The following is a 17991-nucleotide window of genomic DNA, read 5'->3' as shown; positions in this document are numbered from 1 at the left end:
AAATACACCGTGACGCGCGCAAGCCTTGCAAAATAGTAAAGAATCAGAGACACAGAGAGAACAAAGCACATGGTTTGGGGAAATTGTTAGTGGAACCTTTGCAAACTATTCAAAGGAATTTAGAAGTAAAAAAAGCTGTAAACAAAGGAAAAAAGCTACTTAGGCGAATAAATAAGCTTAGAAAAGTATTTAAGAGATAATAAATTGAGACGGGGCGTCCCTAGAACAAAAGAAGAGATGCGAGCGGGGGTAGAAGAAAGGATGAGCACATGGCAGGGAGAAAATGGCCGACCAAAGTGTAGCCGCAAAGACAAAGAAGAGCGTAGCAAATGGTCATTCTCCAGCAGTTCACACTCCCCCGACGCAACGAGACGGAGGATGGGCCAACTCAACCAACTCCGACGCAAAGAGAGGGGGGTGGCCTCCTCAATAGATTGCACAATGCTCTCATAGCACCCCACGGTGGGGCCATAGGGAGAGAGCCCCCACCAGCCCAGGCCCCCACCCCCTGCACAAACAGCGAGGGGTGGGGGACTGAGAGAGACAGGTAGAGAGAGAAAGATAACAGAGAGAAAGATAGAGACAGAGAGATGTAGAGAGAGAGACAGAGATGTAGAGAGAGAGAGACAGATAGTTGATAATGTTATGATATATTAGTCACAAATTATGGGTCCTTTATTAAACACTGAAATTTATATAAGGAAATTCTTAGTGAAAGGTTATTTTTCCAGAATTTTAATTGTGGTAATAGTGAGACCAGAAAATGGCTCTTATTTTAAATATAACCGCTTTCTTGGAGCGGATAGGAATTCCGCTAGCGCAATTTAACTATGTTCACATAGCTAATTTAGCAATATGAGAGTGATTTGTGATTCAGATTTAAGTATTAATAATCATCCAAATTATTAAATGAAGACAATGCAGAAATGGCATTCATCCAAATTATTAATGATATCAAACGAGAAGTTTACAATGTAGAAATGGCACTGATCCAAATTATTAGGTAAAGTTTAGATAAAAGTTTAGATAAAATAATTAATTTAGGATAAGCATGATTTCTATAGGATGAAATAAGATGAATCATGTTTAGTGCACGAAACATAATTCATTGTTTTTTCCATCACTAGATGAAATATGCTTTAGTGTGAGTCATATTAATGACTATAATCCTAGTTCTTTTGAGAATGACTAGTGCTGATAGGACAGAAAAAGGTGGTTAGCTGCCAATAAGCCCTTTTCAGGGATGGCGCTCTCCACTAGTGATAAAAAAATGCAGACCACTGATGTCTGATTATGAATGCGTGTGAGCGTGAATGGTTGTTTGTCTTTTTGTGTTTTTGTGTTTTTGATTGGCCATCCACCAAGATATAATTGATCCCTTAGATATCAAGGTGGAAAAGGATTTAGCAAATTGGAATCAATTTCTGAAACTGCCAATAAGCCCTTTTCAGGGATGGCAGCGAAGGATTGGAAATTTGAAATCAATTTCTGAAATCGCCAATTAGCCTTTTTGGATGGCGATGAAAAATCAAGGAAAATTGTTTAGTCCAAAGAAAATTTTTGATGATAATGCATTGGATTGGAGGAACAAATCTGCAATGCAAATTTTTGAAGCACTGAGAAAAACAAAAACAGTGCATCATATGAAATTCCAAAGTACCATTGATGTATAGGGATAATGGCATCCAAATTGTGTTAACAGATTAATTGACTGAATTGACAAAATGTTCCGTATTTCGTTACCATACCAAACGCCATTATTCACTACACGATTGGAGCTGAAGGATGACTCTAATCTGGCTATCTGTATGAAAGAAAAACTTTAAAGAAACGCACTAATTTTGAGTTAGCAGAAGAAGACTGTGTTTTTCAACAGGAAACATGGAGAAGACGCACGAGCAACCCAAAATGAGAACGTCCGTACAACTGTTGCTGACCAAACAGCAGACATGAAAATAGCGGAGGATGCAGATCCATCTTTGCACTGTAAGGAGGTTCTCTCAGTTGAAACGTTTGAGGAGACAGGTAAGATAAGCTTATTGACGCGATCAGACGTAATGGAAAGCATCCAATATTGATTGGAAAGATTATTGCTCGAGGAGCAATGCCATAAACCATAAGGAACTTTTTATATTGGTTTCATTGTCTCCATAAAAAGTGAAAGCGTTTCAATTGAGAACAAACCTTCTTACAGATTTTTAAAAGTAAATGTGACAGGGTGAAGTAGTTGATGTTATACATGAGTGCAGGTGTTAAGTTAAAAAGGGACTCATGCCGCTTAGCATGCGTTAAACACACGGCGATGACGTAATGGGCACGCGCAAGTCACGCAGTGATTAACCAATGGTCTTGGTATAGTATAATAACGGGCTATTCAGACATTTCTCTAAGTTGGTTTGAAATACAACAAAGGACCTGTCTGATTATTTCACCCGTCTTTTAAAGGTATGTTGCTTTGTTTTGAATATCGATTGAGTGTGAGATGTGCAAGAGGCAATAGTAGCATGTGAGAAAGAACGTAATGCTTAGTGATGCTTGTTTACTTTTTTATGTGTGCGCGTCAATGTGCGAGTCTCGGGTATTGTTTACAGCAAGCTACCTTCGGCCGCTGGTTATTTACTTTTTCATGTGTGCGCGTAAATGTGCGAGTCTCGGGTATTGTTTAAAGCGAGCTACCTTCGGCCGCTGGTTGTTTACTTTTTTTATGTGTGTGCGTGAATGTGCGAGTCTCGGGTGCATTGTTTACAGCAGGCTACTTTCGGCCGCCGTTATAAGGGTAGCATAATAAGTATGCAAAATATGACGGCCGGAACAAAAAGGTAACAAGTTTCTATACTCATAAGTTATAATCGTTTTTGCAACAAGTACATTGTTTGGATTATAACGGGTTGTTAATATGTTACTATGTATATATTTGAGTGTTATTGTATATTATGTTTTGTGTGAATTGCTTTGATATAACTAAAGTTGGTTTGAAATACAACAAAGGACCTGTCTGATTATTTCACCCGTCTTTTAAAGGCGAAATACTGCTACCCCGTGGAAAATCACGGGTACAGCATAAACAATTAGAGAGAAAAAGAGACTACAATGGATAGATATGTAACTAAATTTTGATTTTATGCCAGACTATTGTAAAATGATGATTAAGAAAGTTTTAAAGATGATTGGCAAACTCCAAAGACAATGGAATATTACATTTGAAAAAGACTACTAGTTTGGGATATTTTGAATTTCAATTAATTGAGTTTAATATGCAACGCGATACACATTGTTAATTGAATTGGGACTTGATTAGTATGCAATTTATAAGTGTCAGGTTCATTAATAATTACCTTCGTCCGTAATTATCAATAACTGCAGGAAGACATCTTATTCAATTATTGACATTTAATTAAATAGAAATGGATACAACAGGTAAAAGCCTCCGGAAGGGAGAGTTACAGCAAGTGTCCCTTACAACTTCCGAACGTCTCCTCGAATAGACATTTTCGTCCTATTCTTATGGTCACGAGTTACAGAGTTGTTGATCATTCCATCACGTATGAGTAAAAACAACATCTGGGACTACAATAACAATCAAGGTATTTTACTAATAACAAAAACAGGGACTAGACCTAACAACATTTAGATTAGAGTAATTATACAACCTCCTTGACCTAAGAATCATATAATATAATCATAATCATATAATCGTTACATACAGAAAAACCCGAAGTGTACGGTTACATAACGATAACAATATTCTTGTTATTGTCCGAATAGCCCTGTCCTCGTCACCAAGGGCCCACCAAATCTCAAGGACCCAGATTGGGTGGATTGTTTGTATAACCATCCTGGAACAGGCTGTCTAGGTTAAAGATGACTTGGTGTGACCTCAAGACTTTTGAAAAACAGAAAGAGAATGATTTAACAAAGTAATGAATTAATACAAAGAAAAGAAAGAGATTGATTTAATAAAGAAATGAATTAATATAACTATTATAATAGTAAAACAGAATAAACCCAACATTCCCCCGTTTTTATAATATGTATGTTATTAGTCATTTCTTAGTAATCACTAAATGGTAATGTCGGGTGACTGTGATTTTTCCCGCCTACTCCTTACTCCCATGGCTGGTCTGAAAGAGAAAAAACATAATTATATTCGTCCAATTGGTCCTCGGATTTACCGTACTCCTGGACCTCACTGCTTTCCCCAAACCGTCCCATAAGATACAACTCATGTACTTTAGAATTTGTAGGGGCAATTGCGGTAGCTATAAGTCGGCTTATCAAGGAGCGCAAACAGGGGATAATACAGCACCCACACAATGTTAGGATAGCGGTAATTGTGCCTATAGTCACCACGAAGGATGTAGCCAAATCTTTAGATTTTCCAAAGGTCTTATCCCACCAATCTGACAATGCGGACGTATCTACTCCAGAGTGCTCTTGCATATTGCGGTTCAGTGTTTGCAGGCCAGTAATGGCCCTGGTGAGAGATCCACTGGGTGACGCGTTGTTCGGTATGAAGGTGCAACATTGTTTTCCAAACATTGCACACACGCCCCCTGTTTCAAGGATCATATCCACCGCTATGCGATTCTGGAACGCCATCAGACTGGTAGCTGCCAGTTGTTCCTTCATGGCCACAAATCCCTGTTCAGTATAATTTCCAAGTTTTGAACATTGTAATGTAAGTAATTTATTCTATCCACATTTTTGTTTGGGGTGATTAGAAGGAAGATAGACTCCCAACCTGCTGCGATCTGATTAGCCAGCTTATACTCATCTGGTACGCCCCGGGGGATGCCAATCGCATCAATGTATGTTGGATCTCCTTCCCTCCATGCCTCTCGACGATGTCGGGAGGGTCGACCCTTCACCTCCGAATTATGAGCCGCCAATTGTATCTCCTCCACTGTGGATGGAAAAACAGACACCGGTAAGAGCAGTGAGACCAAAGTACCTAGTCCTGCCGCGTTTCGGCAGGAGTCGTATAATTTATCTACCACCCCGCCACCATAGGCCAGAACGTGGTATCAGGGGTGTAGTTTGTTTTAGAACGCCGGTACACCACGTCTCATTTATCGCCCCCAGCTTCAGACCATGCCCTGTAAGGTTTAAGCAGGTAAAATGATTAAACAGTGGAAAAATTGACTTCCTATTTACCGCGTAACAGGATAAACACTGCTTCAATATTTTTCTTGCCAAGTAGGACACGTTTTTTCATTTGTAAAAACACTTTTCCCCAAATGAATGGTGATTGAGGGAGTTGTTAGACCCCATCGTATTTTCCCTTGTCTGGTAGGTTATCCTAATCCTTTGTAAGATGGTTTAGTCTCAATTGAAACCATATGGAGACGTCAAACCCAATATAAAAGAGTTCCCTATAGTTTTATGGTATTGCTTGCTGAGCAATAATCTTTTCAATTAATATTGGTGTTTCCCGTATCTTATTAAGTCAGAAAGTTTATCTTACCCGTCCCCTCAATGTTTCAATTGAGACCACCCTTTTACCAAAGTAGCTCCACATAGTGCTTGCCTTCTTTACACTCCATTAACAGCGCCCAATTATCCCCCGTTTGGGAAATCCCTGTTTCAGAAATAAATTTCACAGGTTAATATGTCAGTCCAAGCTTTCCAATCTTGACCAATTTCTGCAACAAGGCTTTTCCCAATCTTCAATTTTTTTGCTGTTAATGTACCACACATATTTCCCACCATCTCTTTTTGTATGGCAACCGGGACGTCGCCGGGTCCAAATATATATTTTCATTTTGGAAATTTGATTTAGTAGGTAATGTTAATTAAATGTAAATGTATATGTTTCTCGGTTTACCCTCCCGTAAGAAGGTGTATCCTCAATTGAAACGCCTCCGCCTTTTTCTCCAACTGGAGAAAACAACCCTACTGTGGAAAGGAATAGAATCACAATCATCATTAATCTCATTGCCCCAAAAGCAATAATTGTTTTCAACATGACTTTTTGTCTTTGTTTAGGGAGTTTTCCTCTTGAAACGTTTCAATTTAGACAACCTTCTTACTGTGGGAAAGGTGCATCCGTGTCCCCTTTCAGTAACAAGGACCCTCCCACTTTGCGTTGCTCCGATGTTTCTTCTTTTATGCTGCTTATCAGCATCCAGTCTTCAAGAATCACCGTCGCTTCGTCCGTTTCCTGTTGAGAAGCAAAATCTCCCTCTGATAGTCTAAATTTGGTGTGTGCGTTTTTTTTTTTTTTTTTTTCTCTGATAGATTCGCCTCATCATCCAATTGTTATTGTGTAGTGAATAATAACAATTTGTAAGGTCTACCAAACAGGACTTCATATAAGGTCCGCCAATTGTGGATGGTAGACAACTATTATATTAACAAAATGGGAGCTAATAAAAATAAAATAAAATCTATATGTATTTTTTGAAATGGATATGTGGGTATGCATATAGATTTAAACCCTAAGCCTTGTAGTGCCGTTGTAGCAAGGCCACCTCCCCCTTGTCGAGACATAGGTCTTCCCTTGACTCAAGCCCAAATTATTTTCTTTTATTGATAGATTATGTCTCGGTGGTCTGCCAATCAAAAAACACAAAAAGACAAACTATCATTCACGCTCACACTCATAAACATAAGAATTTAGTGTGTTCAACCAGTCTAGCATCCATAATTTCATTTTGTGGGAGTAAACTGGAGTACCCGGAGAAAATCCACAAATTCTCGAGGACGCCATGAATACCCCACTTTCCGGAAAGTCTGGATCCACCCCGCATTCATTAGTAGATCCTTTAATATACACACCCCCACTCTAGCATTTTAACTGTTTGTAAAAAATTACCTTCAAGTTTCACACAAAGTTATATCCTTTTTAATGCTATCAGTTTACCTGTTTGTTCCCCGAATTGAGGTGGGAATAGTTTCACATCTAAAGTTTTTATTTTTTACAGCCGCCATGACCTAATGGCCCCCTATCATGTTTTTGGAAAATCCCAATTCCCTCTAATAGCATGCCAATCACCTTTTAATGCGGCCATCCAATTTTGTTTCTACTTGTTTCAGGTGATAAGATAATCTCCCCCATTTGTAAAACTAATTTATCCACGCCTATTTTATACAACATGACGCCTATGGCCTTTATTACGTCGCCTTGACTCCAAATTCTATGAACCAAGATAACACGCCTAATTTGTAAGCGAATTTCGCCCATCCCATTTTGTTCATAGACAACCCATCTACCTAAAGCGTCACTTGTTTCAAAACATGAAAGGCCCCACTAGAATTCGTGCATCCAGCGCCAAATAGAGCCTATTTACACATTTGTCTCAAACTTGTTTTAGATATGGGGTCCCCAATTTCCCAAAATTTCCCAGAATTTATGTACTACCACATCCTGTCAAAAACCCAAAACGACTAACATAACCTGTTTCTAAGCCAGATTCTGGAATTTGGAGAATTTCTCCTTTCCCTCCCTTATCTAAGCTTGTTATTGTCACTCGTTATCACTGTAACATTCAGGCGTATTAACCCCATCGTTGCTAAAGTTCTCATCAATTTGCATGCCCTTAATGCCGTAAAAGCAACGTTATTTGGTTGTATCAATTGACCAATGCTTATCCAATCCGTAATATCCTTAAAGTCATCAATATGACCTGTGACAAAGCATATTTCCTCCTGCCAGGACAACAGACAATGTTCTTTCAAGTGCACTTTGAAAAACATTCCATGTTACTCCATTCTTAGGGAAAATATGCTCATCCTAAACCAATTATTTTATTTACAATTCACCTAATTATTTGGATGAATGCCATGAATTTTATCATGCCACTATTGCATTGTAAATTTCCCATCTGATGTCGTTAACAGCCAAATAATTCAATACCTACTATACTTTGTAAATCACCTCATATGATGTTTACTTAAGACACGAGTCATTTCCCATAGCCTGTTACCAAAACAAAAATCTACAACAATTAAATGAGACAAATCAACCTTTTGTTAGACAATTCCTAATTACAAACTTTAATGTTTTAAAAACCTTATCGTCACCAATATACCATAATATTGTAAATTTTGTCATCCTGGCCTTTTATTCTTTTAAACAGCCAACCTCCTGGATTAAAGTATTTTGAATAATCAAAAAATTCTGAAATAGTATTAATATTATTTTATCCTCCAAAAGCTAGTTTCCTTTAACTAAGAGCCCTTTGAAATCCACAATTGCTCAAAAATGACTATTTTGGTCTATTTCCCAAATCCAAAGCTTTTTACCAAATCAACCTTTTACTGAACAGATTTTTCTATCCTCTTAATGCATTTCATTTTAAAACCCAAAATATCAATGCGAAAGCATTCGCATAACCTTGCATTTCTTGCAGCCCATGTATTGTTCTTATTCTGAAAAGTCCAAACAGAAAACGCAATTAGCCGTTAACTATGACCTCCACTCTTGCTGCGAAAATAGCATTGTTATCTTATGTTTACAAACCAGCTTTTTCCCTGTGCCCAAATACAACGCTTTTTAGAGAAGACAACCATTAAAACGTCAAATTAACCCCTCTTCCGATATTCAACTACATCACAATATTTTTCCAAGACCCCATATATCCAGAATATGTATGCTGCAAGCACAACAATATGGCAAAAACCCATTTTCTGCCCTCAAGTTTGCTTCAGCACCCCCAAGGCCAATTATTATTATTATAATGTCTTCACGGAAGGGATCACAAAATTTTAGTCGTTTACACGGTCCGAACGCTCCCGAAAGCCCAACACAGTTAAATCGTCTGCCCCGCGGCCCACATGTTTCACTCCCATCTAATCAGCAGCCGCTGCACCAGAAACGCTTCCCCCGCAGTTGACACATTTTTTGGCAAGTCTAGAGCATAATAAAAACACAGGTGACATTCCCTGCTAAACATTTAAATGATCATTTTGTATATATTCTTTTGTCTTTTTAAACACCATCTTCCCGCTAGCGGACGGGATCAAAAACCAAGCTGCAATAAGCCATCACATTGCTGTAAATTGACAGTACATATAGGTTATATTAACAAAGCACCACCAGCACTTGGAAATAACCATTCTAATTGTTGTTATACAAGCCCAAGCATCACAAAAAAACCCAATTTATTGTAATCACAAAACGTCATACCCGGATTAACCAAATCAAATACCAGTGTCCCCATTAATTTTCTAGCTCCCTTTATTTTTGTTAAACTTCCTCCGCGCCCGTCACCTATCTCGGTAAATATTTTCCCCGTCAGCCGAGGAGGCCCCGCTATTTTTTCCTTACCAAACAGTACTTTCCCGCCGCCACGGTCTTAAATATATATCCCCGTTATCCGAGGGAGCCCCCACTATTTTCCCAAAATAGTATTTTTTAACTTCTCCCCGGCCTTATTTCGCCATTAGTGTCTGTGGAACAAGCTGTTACACTTTTATCCACTCACATATTATTTATATATGTATATTACCTCCATTAGTGTCTGTGGAACAAGCTGTTACACTTTTATCCACTCACATATTATTTATATATGTATATTACCTCTATGCATTAGTGCATATATTATCCTGTATTCTATGCATTTTAAGCTGGCCAGCAAACCCATATTTATTTATCCATAAATATAGCTGTGTAATATTTTTAAAGCGCTTTGTCTTTCCAATTTTTTTCCAATCCTTACAAGTTAGACGTATTTTTTGGATCGTCATCCAAACCCGCCTTACAACACGTGTTTCCCATATTTTACTTTTTTGTAGTGAGTTCGTGTGCCTCACACAGTTAACTTTATTATATCTATTTTTATTATTATCACTCCTTCGACTGTATTTCCTAGGCTTATCTTAATTTTACTGCAGAAACCACACAAACAACATACAACGTATATTCGTGCCTACCCTTTAGACACAGGACACTCCCCGGCCCCAATATTGTACCTCTAGTACAATACATTCGTGCCTACCCCTGAGACACAGGACACTTTCCAGCAAAGTGCCCCACCGTACCTGCCATTGACTAGTATAAACACAGGGTTTTATCGCCGTCACCCAGGACGCGAAACCAGCCCAACAATGGGCCTCACATACAATGTCCCTTTAACGCATTTGTAAACACCTTCACAACATGCAGACATTAATGTGGACTTACCCGAGATCCATCAGATGTCTCCCTCCAGCAGGAAAAGTCTTCAACCGCCGAGAATCCAGGCGCCCCCGTCGAAAAACTCCGGCCCACCAAGGGTTTTGAAGACGCCGTGCGCACGGTCACTTACCAGATGTCGAACAGCAGCGCCTGGGTTCTCGCTCCGGTATATTGACCTCCATGGCTCAGAAGGACCAAAATGTCAGGTTCATTAATAATTACCTTCGTCCGTAATTATCAATAACTGCAGGAAGACATCTTATTCAATTATTGACATTTAATTAAATAGAAATGGATACAACAGGTAAAAGCCTCCGGAAGGGAGAGTTACAGCAAGTGTCCCTTACAACTTCCGAACGTCTCCTCGAATAGACATTTTCGTCCTATTCTTATGGTCACGAGTTACAGAGTTGTTGATCATTCCATCACGTATGAGTAAAAACAACATCTGGGACTACAATAACAATCAAGGTATTTTACTAATAACAAAAACAGGGACTAGACCTAACAACATTTAGATTAGAGTAATTATACAACCTCCTTGACCTAAGAATCATATAATATAATCATAATCATATAATCGTTACATACAGAAAAACCCGAAGTGTACGGTTACATAACGATAACAATATTCTTGTTATTGTCCGAATAGCCCTGTCCTCGTCACCAAGGGCCCACCAAATCTCAAGGACCCAGATTGGGTGGATTGTTTGTATAACCATCCTGGAACAGGCTGTCTAGGTTAAAGATGACTTGGTGTGACCTCAAGACTTTTGAAAAACAGAAAGAGAATGATTTAACAAAGTAATGAATTAATACAAAGAAAAGAAAGAGATTGATTTAATAAAGAAATGAATTAATATAACTATTATAATAGTAAAACAGAATAAACCCAACAATAAGTAATGAATTTTAATTGCCCTAAAGGACAATTATGCTAGAAAATCTTTAGCCTGATAAACAAGAGGTGGTTACAGTTTAGTGGGTTCAATTCTTTTCAGAATTATAAATGTTTACATTTGTTTCTGGATATTAATTGATGTGAATGTAACTGTTGCAGAGAGCGGGAAAGCTGTTTTCCTGAGGAGAAGCAGCCTGGTTTGCTCTTTGTATTTTTTCCTATTTTTAGCATGATTAGTTCATTTGTGTAATTGCAGGAAAGGAAAAATCAAATATAGTTTTTGATGTTAACATGGAAGCAGTGATCAAAATAGAATAACAGCTAGTATATCTATTTTTGAGTGATAAGACATTTAGATTTTCGCAAACAAAGTGATTGAATAAGTAAGATTGTTGTGATTTTTGCAGCAGCTAAAGCAGCAGCGCAAACACATACTGCACAGTATTCACAACAACAAAAACTGAGTCAAAAACAGTATTAATTGATAGGCAAAACATTGCATCACATAAGGTAGAGATGCATCTATACAGAAAGAACACAGAACAGTCTGCAGAAGACCTGTACACAGCTAAAGGCCTAGCGTGCCTCCCAAAAATTATTCCAAAATTGAGCCATGGATTGAACCATGTCTCAACAGGGGGGATGACGGACACGGTACAGTGTGTGTTCCATGTCCCAGCGGTCTAAATACCTACTTTTAATTTTTTGGTGTTTGATTTGTTGCAGTCATGGTGTGCAAGGTAACCTCAGGCCCAAACGAGGACAACGTCCAAAGAGTGTGGGACTGGTAGAGCAAACAAATGTTCATGGAAGACCATTTCAACATCCTCTATGGGAAGGTGAAACATGACAAAAGGCTAAGGGCAAGGCAGACCTAATCACAGAATGGATGGTAACATGTATGGAGAAACTTGTCCAAAGAACAGGCAAGCTGCCGTGATTCCCTTTTGTCTACTTTGCAGGAGGTGATGAAGCCAGGTGACTGGATGCTGATCCTAGTCATAAAAAGGAAGTCCTGGTTCTCTCCATGATGGGAAGACCCATTCGTGGCCCAACTCACCAACTTCCACTGCCGCAAAGATGGCTGAAATGTCAGTGCTTTCACCAATGCCAGGTCAAGGTAGTTCGAGACACAGGTGACTCTGAGGAGACTGGAAGTTGGACGGTATCAAAACCCTTGTCCGTAAAAAACTCATCAGTCTACTCACCTGCCACGAGCACCCCTCACTTAACCTTGAGCTTCCATAGACTTTGCACCTCTACACATAGGCCACAGTGAAAGCTGTTGCCACCTACATCACAGTGACTGCACTGTCAGTGACTGCCTGGGCGTGTCTGAACGCCCCGCCCACTGAGACTCGAGTGGGAAAACAAGATGGTGACATGCTCCTATCACAGAGGAGAGTGAATTGGTATGAAAAGAACAATCTGGAGAACTACTATGAAGAAGATGTGTGGTATCCTGACATCCTGAATTCACTGGGTCTAGACGTCGCGCTTAAATCTGCAGTGAGGCAGATGAGATGCATTCCTTTTAAGGGTAATGAACATAACAGTAAGCGATAAGGGACCAAAATCAGTGCAATTCAAACCACATGATTCAATCTGGGGTGGTGGTGTTCGGTCGTGACTACAAGTGGTCCACTCCCCCAGAAAATCATACTGTCGCAACTTTGCCAAATCCGAGTGGGTAAAGTTATGTAAAGACATTGAACTGTTACACGAGTGTGGATTAAGCAAACTGATCCTGGCCCTACAGGGTATAGCCGATGATTTAAAAGCCCTAAGGGAAATGGAGTTGCAGGAGGATGGAGCCAAGGATGGAGATGCGTGTGCCATGATGGGAGAACACTGCTGCACCTTCATCACAGATGAAACCAATACATGACTCGGGCTATAGCTGAAGCTTGGCCAACACGGGTCGTGGTTTTCGATTGTGTTTAAATTTGCAACTCCCTCACTTGCGATTTTGTTACGGTTCTGTATTTTCTATGTATGAAAGTTATGATTCGAAATACTATCTAGCACATGCTGGTAGCTTACAATGACATACAGTATAACCGCGTGGCAAATCATAATGGAGATTCTTCCACTCTTTCAAAGTGTGACGAGTCTCGGTATGTCGAGTGCTTCGGGTTATTGTACTTGTTTTGACTTAAAAACTGTGTCCGCTCATAAAGAGGGACGCAGACGGATTTTTCTCGGATAACCCTAAAATTACCTCAAGTTTTTGCCTCTGCCTTGACAAGTGATTTTATTGTTTTCCATACCCCTTGATAAATAATGCTGATGATATTTGTATTCTAGAATCTGGATAGGAGGGATATAAATTTATGTATTTCATGAAAATTCTTTCAAAGTAACTATTGGGGGGAAATGTGAAGTATAGAATGTATTCTTTATACTTTTATGCTGTATAGTCACTTGGATAGAATTTTGCAGAGACTAGTGGTAAGTTTCCTTCATAACACCTATGAGTTAGGGGCATGTCATTTACTAAGACACGCCCATTTCTTTGTGTCACTTCGTCCCGCCTTAAGTTTGTACCTAGGTCACATGACCCTTTGTTAATAAAAGGGGCTACTCTGTTGGAGGTAGGTAGGGATTGGAACTGGTCAGGCAAGGAGATGGACTCATCTCCAAGCGCTGGCTCCTCCCGACCCCTCCCTCAGCTGATGTCTTTGAAAATCTCATCAAGCCGACTCTGCGTGTGCTACCTCTGATCCGAATTATTGAATGTATATGGTTCTAAACCTGACAAGAGGTAAGTGATCCATCTTATTCTTGTTGGCATCGGTGAGGCAACTTGTAGTCGCCGGAAAATGGCGCTCAAGGCGGAGAGCTAACAAGTATGAATATGTCATAAATAAATGTCATAAATGTGTCTGGCCTGGGAAGACAAACTTGTGGAGAAGCACTATACAATTTCGTCATACGCTGCTGAGGGTATGATGACTACTAGGCTTTTTGTCAAATCAATGATGACGACAATGCCTATGTCTGATTTTCATTTTTCATTTTTTTTCAAATGTGATTGGTTGACTGCTTAAATATGAAAACACACATCCCCACACATCCAGGGGAAAATGAATGAAAAGAAGCTGAGAGACAATTTGGAATTATTTAATAAGTATTCATGGACAAAATATAATTAACATCAGTCTGTGATCGCAATGGCTTTTAGTTGCAAAACCATTTTTTTCTTCATTTTGGCCTGAGCCACGGTTACCCTCTCATTTCGATTTACGCCAATTATTCTGAAAATCTCCTCTAAACCCAGATTTCAGAACCACTGCTTTATAGTGTGAAATTAGCACTACGGTTGACAGGCTGGAACTTTTTAGGCAAATGTATATTAAACTTCTCACTCAAAATGCTTTCTATCTCCTGATCGGGCACATCTTTCATATCGTAGACGTCTACACCCCGTTCGGCTTGGAAGGTCACCTCACTGTAAATCCAACCAATCAGGGCCCTGAACCCAGTGGGCGTCTGAAGGGAGCAGATGGACTTGTTGACGAACAACGACGAGGGATCTGTCTGGAAATACTCATTGGTTTCCTTGAAATGTTCCACTTGGCGAGGCGTCATGGTAAAGCAGTAAATGGGCCTACTCAACTGTTTCTTCACCAGGTTGGAATCGGCAAAATCCGGGTTGGAAATCTCCGGCTTCCTATTGGTCTTCTCCAAAATCCAGAAATCTCCCTTATCTGTGAAACGGAAGCTACCAGGAATTTGGACTTGCTCTTTTCCGGAGACCAGTTCTAACGGTTCCCATAATTGGGACGAAGCCCCAAAACTGACGTCCACGATGTAGGATTTCCCGTCAATTGTTACCCTGTTAATGAGGTGGCCTTCGATAGGGGAAAAATCACCTAAACTAGCGTTGAAGACCCTGGCGCCCAATATGGTGACGTCATAACCCATTTCTCTTAGCACACTGGTTAAAAGGAAGTTATTCTCCATGCACCAGCCGCCACGTCCAAGATGGACGATCTTGTGGAAGATGACGTTTAAATCCATGACTAGCTTCTCGCCGCAGTGAATGTCGAAGTTCTCGAAGCAAATGGACATGATGTGATGCCATTGGACCAGTTTTAGGGTCGGGAGATCCGCTTTGTCACGAGATCCGTGGAATCCGATTCTTTGGAAATATTTCTCCAGGTTCATCGTGGCTGGAAAGACAGAAAGGATATTTTTATTCTATTTAAGTAGATGATAGGAGTATATCATAAAGTTTGTGTTGCTGTTTTTCACCAAAAAAGGAAATGTAGTGATTCACATAGATGGGTGTTTTGTTTCTTTAGGGGTGTCAGAGTCGGGTTGATTCACTGCCTTTACTCTAATTTTTTGCTTTACATAACATGGACAGCAATAAAAAAAAACAAGTTACTTGTGTCGACTTTGTACTTTAAAGTTAGCGTCGGTGTTGGATTGCACTTGGTTAAATTTAAAGCGAATATTGTGGGCGTTGACAATCTGTGAAAACTCTTAATCTGTCGAAATAGACAGTTTAAATGTGATAAAATTGAAATGAGATGTTGTAGATTCGTAATATAAAAACCTACCTTTTCGCTCCAAACGTGATGCGCCCAACCCAAAAAGTCAAAATAACTTACCTCGATGCCCTGATGTTTGTCGTTGCTTTTCAAAATAAAACCCCTGGTTTCAACAAACTCAAATATTACATTTCCGGAAGTTAGCCTGACAAAAACGACCAAATAGATATGACTTGACAGTTTGTTTTTATATTCCTTTTTTTACAGTTTCATTGTATCAGATCGTATTTTATTTGAAATCGTAATTATATGTTGTTTATAAAAAATAAATGTAAATAAAAATTGTCAGACGACCGGTTTACGTTCAGATATTTTTAACGTAAATGACGTCACATGTAGACGTACGCAGCCGTCGCTATAGCTGACCGTCAGCATACAAGTAGTAAGGTTTACCTTCACTAAGTATTTTTTTCAAATTTTTGTCTGTTTTGCGGGGTGCTACGTTCACAGTACGTGTAATTTGGGAGTAATGTAATTTTATAAGTCAAACTGTGAATGCAAAACGGTGTAATTTACACCACGTTGTTGCTAGCCGGGTAATGCTATGCTCAGTAGTGATTTACGTAAAGTTGACATTATTTTGCCAGCCCCAGTAAGGTTACGGCTCTTAATGTAATTCTTTTATGATGTTGTTTTCATTCAGTTTTTTCTCGCTTATCTGAAATGTTTAAGGGGAAAAAATATTATTTTCTTAAATCCTTTCAGACTTCCGGGATGGATATTGCACGAGAGGAAACATGCTTGATAACAGGGGGGTGTGGATACTTCGGATATCGGTAAGACTGCATTAAAACTTATTTTTTTTTTGCGTTTTTAGCATTCAAAAGGCACATTTAAATGTATTTGTGAGGGTTTGGGAATAAGATGTCATACTGTGGCAGTGATTATACTCACCAGCAGGTGGCAGAACCACCTTATCTTCATGTTCAAATTGGTCTGTGATCTGGAGTCATTTGTTAACAGTGAACGCAAAACCAATGGGAATACAGATTCATAATTTCTTATTTTTTTGCCGTTGGAAAAGTATCCATTCTGAATTTGTGCCCTTTCCCACAGCTTGGCAACACACTTGCGTAAAAATGGCGTCAAAGTCATCCTCTTTGACGTCATAGCCCCAAAGAACGACGGACTGGATGGAATTACGTTAGTCCATGGCGATATCCGCGACTACGAGCAGGTGCTGAGCGCCGTTTCCGGCGTGGACTGCGTATTCCATGTGGCGTCGTACGGCATGTCCGGGCGGGAACAGCTCAAACCCTCTCGAATTGAGGAAGTGAACGTGGACGGCACCCATAACGTCATAAAGGCATGCGTCCAATCCGCCGTTCCGAGGCTTGTTTACACCAGCACTTTCAACGTGGTTTTTGGCGGTCAGGAAATCCGCAATGGAGACGAAAACCTGCCGTATCTTCCACTCCATCTCCACCCGGACCATTATTCCCGGACTAAGTCTATAGCGGAAATGGCCGTCCTAAAAGCAAATGGAACGACATTGAAGGGCAATCCGGGGGTGCTTAGGACATGCGCCCTGCGTCCGGCTGGAATTTACGGGCCTGGCGAGCAGAGGCACCTCCCTCGAATCGTGGGCTACATTGAAAACGGATTATTTAGGTTTGTTTACGGTAAACCCAGCAGTTTGGTGGAATTCGTCCACGTGGACAATCTGGTGTCGGCGCACGCCCTTGCCGCCGTTGCTCTCGCGGCGCCGGCGAACCACCGTGCCGCCGGCCAGGCCTACTTCATCTCCGATGGACGTCCCGTTAACAATTTTGAGTTCTTCAGACCTCTAGTGGAAGGTTTAGGGTACTCTTTTCCTAGACTCCGCCTTCCAATTGGTTTGATTTACTTCGCCGCTTTCCTAATTGAGATGGTCCACCGCCTAGTTGCGCCGTTTTATGATTTCCAGCCACTTCTGACGCGAACCGAGGTCTACAAGACGGGGGTGACGCATTATTTTAGCATGGCCAAGGCCGAGACCCAATTGGGTTACCTGCCCCGAGAGTATGACTTGGATGATGTGGTTCAGTGGTTCCGATGTAGAGGACATGGACGGAAGCCCCGAAATGACGGCATCGGGCGACTTTTGGTGAACCTTCTCGCCATTGCTGCTTTTATGATCGCGTTGTTGTCGTTTTTACCAGTTGTTGGAAGCTAATCATGCTATGCGGACAGTTATTAAATTCCAGCTGAAGGAAAAATTGTGATTTTTGTATTTGCTGCAGAATAAAACTCATTAATTATTATGAATATTTTGGTCTTTTGACTTTTCTGTCCATTTATTTTTTTTACTCACAATTACACAAATTTACAAAATGAATTGGAGAAATACTATATTACTGGGAAATGTATACTGTTTAGCATGTTTTTTAAGTCAGAATTTGCTTAACTAAGTTATATTTTTTCTAGTAGATATG

At 40.0% G+C, this 17991-nt stretch overlaps 2 protein-coding genes across 6 annotated transcripts; one reads left to right on the top strand and one right to left on the bottom strand.

Annotated features, from left to right (window-relative positions):
• Positions 1-14125: 14125 nt before the first annotated feature.
• On the bottom strand, positions 14126-15203 carry LOC144194332 (arylamine N-acetyltransferase, pineal gland isozyme NAT-10-like). The gene has a single exon (XM_077713313.1). The coding sequence runs from the start codon at positions 15186-15188 to the stop codon at positions 14316-14318; it is 873 nt and encodes a 290-aa protein (XP_077569439.1). The 5' UTR covers positions 15189-15203; the 3' UTR covers positions 14126-14315.
• Positions 15204-15905: 702 nt separating this feature from the next.
• Positions 15906-17824, top strand: sdr42e1 (short chain dehydrogenase/reductase family 42E, member 1). Of its 5 annotated transcripts, none has more exons than XM_077713468.1 (3): positions 15906-15959; positions 16283-16353; positions 16634-17824. In XM_077713468.1, exons 2-3 carry the CDS (start codon positions 16292-16294, stop codon positions 17730-17732), a joined length of 1161 nt encoding a protein of 386 aa, XP_077569594.1. In that variant the 5' UTR covers positions 15906-15959; positions 16283-16291; the 3' UTR covers positions 17733-17824. The 5 variants fall into 5 exon arrangements, with proteins under 5 accessions (XP_077569594.1, XP_077569598.1, XP_077569597.1 ...); XM_077713472.1 differs by having other exon boundaries at positions 15918-15964; XM_077713471.1 differs by having other exon boundaries at positions 15918-16113.
• Positions 17825-17991: the final 167 nt, after the last annotated feature.

Source organism: Stigmatopora nigra, chromosome 3 (assembly GCF_051989575.1).
Source record: "Stigmatopora nigra isolate UIUO_SnigA chromosome 3, RoL_Snig_1.1, whole genome shotgun sequence".
NCBI classification, from domain to species: domain Eukaryota; kingdom Metazoa; phylum Chordata; class Actinopteri; order Syngnathiformes; family Syngnathidae; genus Stigmatopora; species Stigmatopora nigra.
This window is presented reverse-complemented; position numbering and strand designations above follow the sequence as displayed.